General features: G+C 46.1%; 1 protein-coding gene across 1 annotated transcript in view; it reads right to left on the minus strand.

Annotated features, from left to right (window-relative positions):
* The window catches only part of ABCG5 (ATP binding cassette subfamily G member 5), a 27,428-nt gene that overhangs the window by 15,244 nt on the left and 11,107 nt on the right, over window positions 1–1,077 (minus strand). Inside the window, exon 5 of the mRNA XM_003787877.3 lies at window positions 440–572. Within this exon, the coding sequence (XP_003787925.1) occupies window positions 440–572 (133 nt within the window). The remainder of the gene's footprint in view (window positions 1–439; window positions 573–1,077) is intronic.

Raw genomic sequence — 1,077 nt, forward strand, 5'->3', positions numbered from 1 at the left:
GGGGATGGGGAAAAATGACTAAACCCAGCAGGGAGGGGCAGGGGGCCAGCCATTATGATAATCTCTTTCCCATCATATACACTTTTGAGTATATCCCTCAAATTCCTGTTTCAATTTCCTAAACACTTGGAGTCGTACCCAAACCCACTGGCTTGCTTTCCCCAGCAGTCACAGTGGTGCTGCTTCGCTAGAAGGAAGGATTAATGGAAGGAGCAAATGCAATGCCAAGTCGGAGAGCTGTTTTGTACTGTGCTCGGGGAAGGTGATGGCATCAGGAAAGGAAGTATCCAGCATTTCTGGAAAAACTGGGTCCCCAGTGTGAATGATCTCAATAATTTCAGTTCCACACAAACTCTCCCCAAATGGGAAATGCGAAGAGAGGGCTGAAGACACACAGGAGAAGCTCAGGCAGCAGCTAGCAGAGTGGGGTCCCACTTACTGGGGTCCTGGAGGAGCTGGGCTGCGATGGAGACCCGGCGCCGCTCGCCACTGGAAATGCCCCCCTGATTGTAGTTGCCAATCAGTCGTTCGGCCACGTGGCTCAGACTCAGCTCTGCCATGACCGCCTCCACCTATAGAGACACAAACTCCAGGAAGGCTGGACCTGCTGTTGCTGCTATTTTAAAGCAGGGGCTGGGGATGGCTGGAGAGAGGGTAACACACCTCCCAAGACCGCATGGGCCACTTCCAGATTCACTATATCCCGGGGGAAGCAAGCCTTTAATAAGAATATAATCCAATTTGGTTTAAATCATAATACAATACATGTGCCAGATTTAAATAAATAATGTGAATTTTTTTAACTCTCTAAAACAACTATTATACTTGTTTCAAAGAAATTCACCAGGAAACAATGGATTCTTCAGTGAACTCCTATTTTCAGATGCCACAGTCCAGTGCAGCCCACACAGAAAAATCCCCCAAAGCAATAGTTAAATATGCCTTATTTTTATAAGTGTTTGAAACTTTACTACAATAAATGGTCTGTATGTTTAAGAAATCCAGTGTGATTTGAACTAAACCATATTTCCCCTGTGTAACCCAAATAAGTCCTACAGTCCCAGGTGGCCCAATCTC

This window comes from Otolemur garnettii, unplaced genomic scaffold, assembly GCF_000181295.1.
Source record: "Otolemur garnettii isolate 467f Iridium unplaced genomic scaffold, OtoGar3 scaffold00024, whole genome shotgun sequence".
Lineage (NCBI taxonomy): Eukaryota > Metazoa > Chordata > Mammalia > Primates > Galagidae > Otolemur > Otolemur garnettii.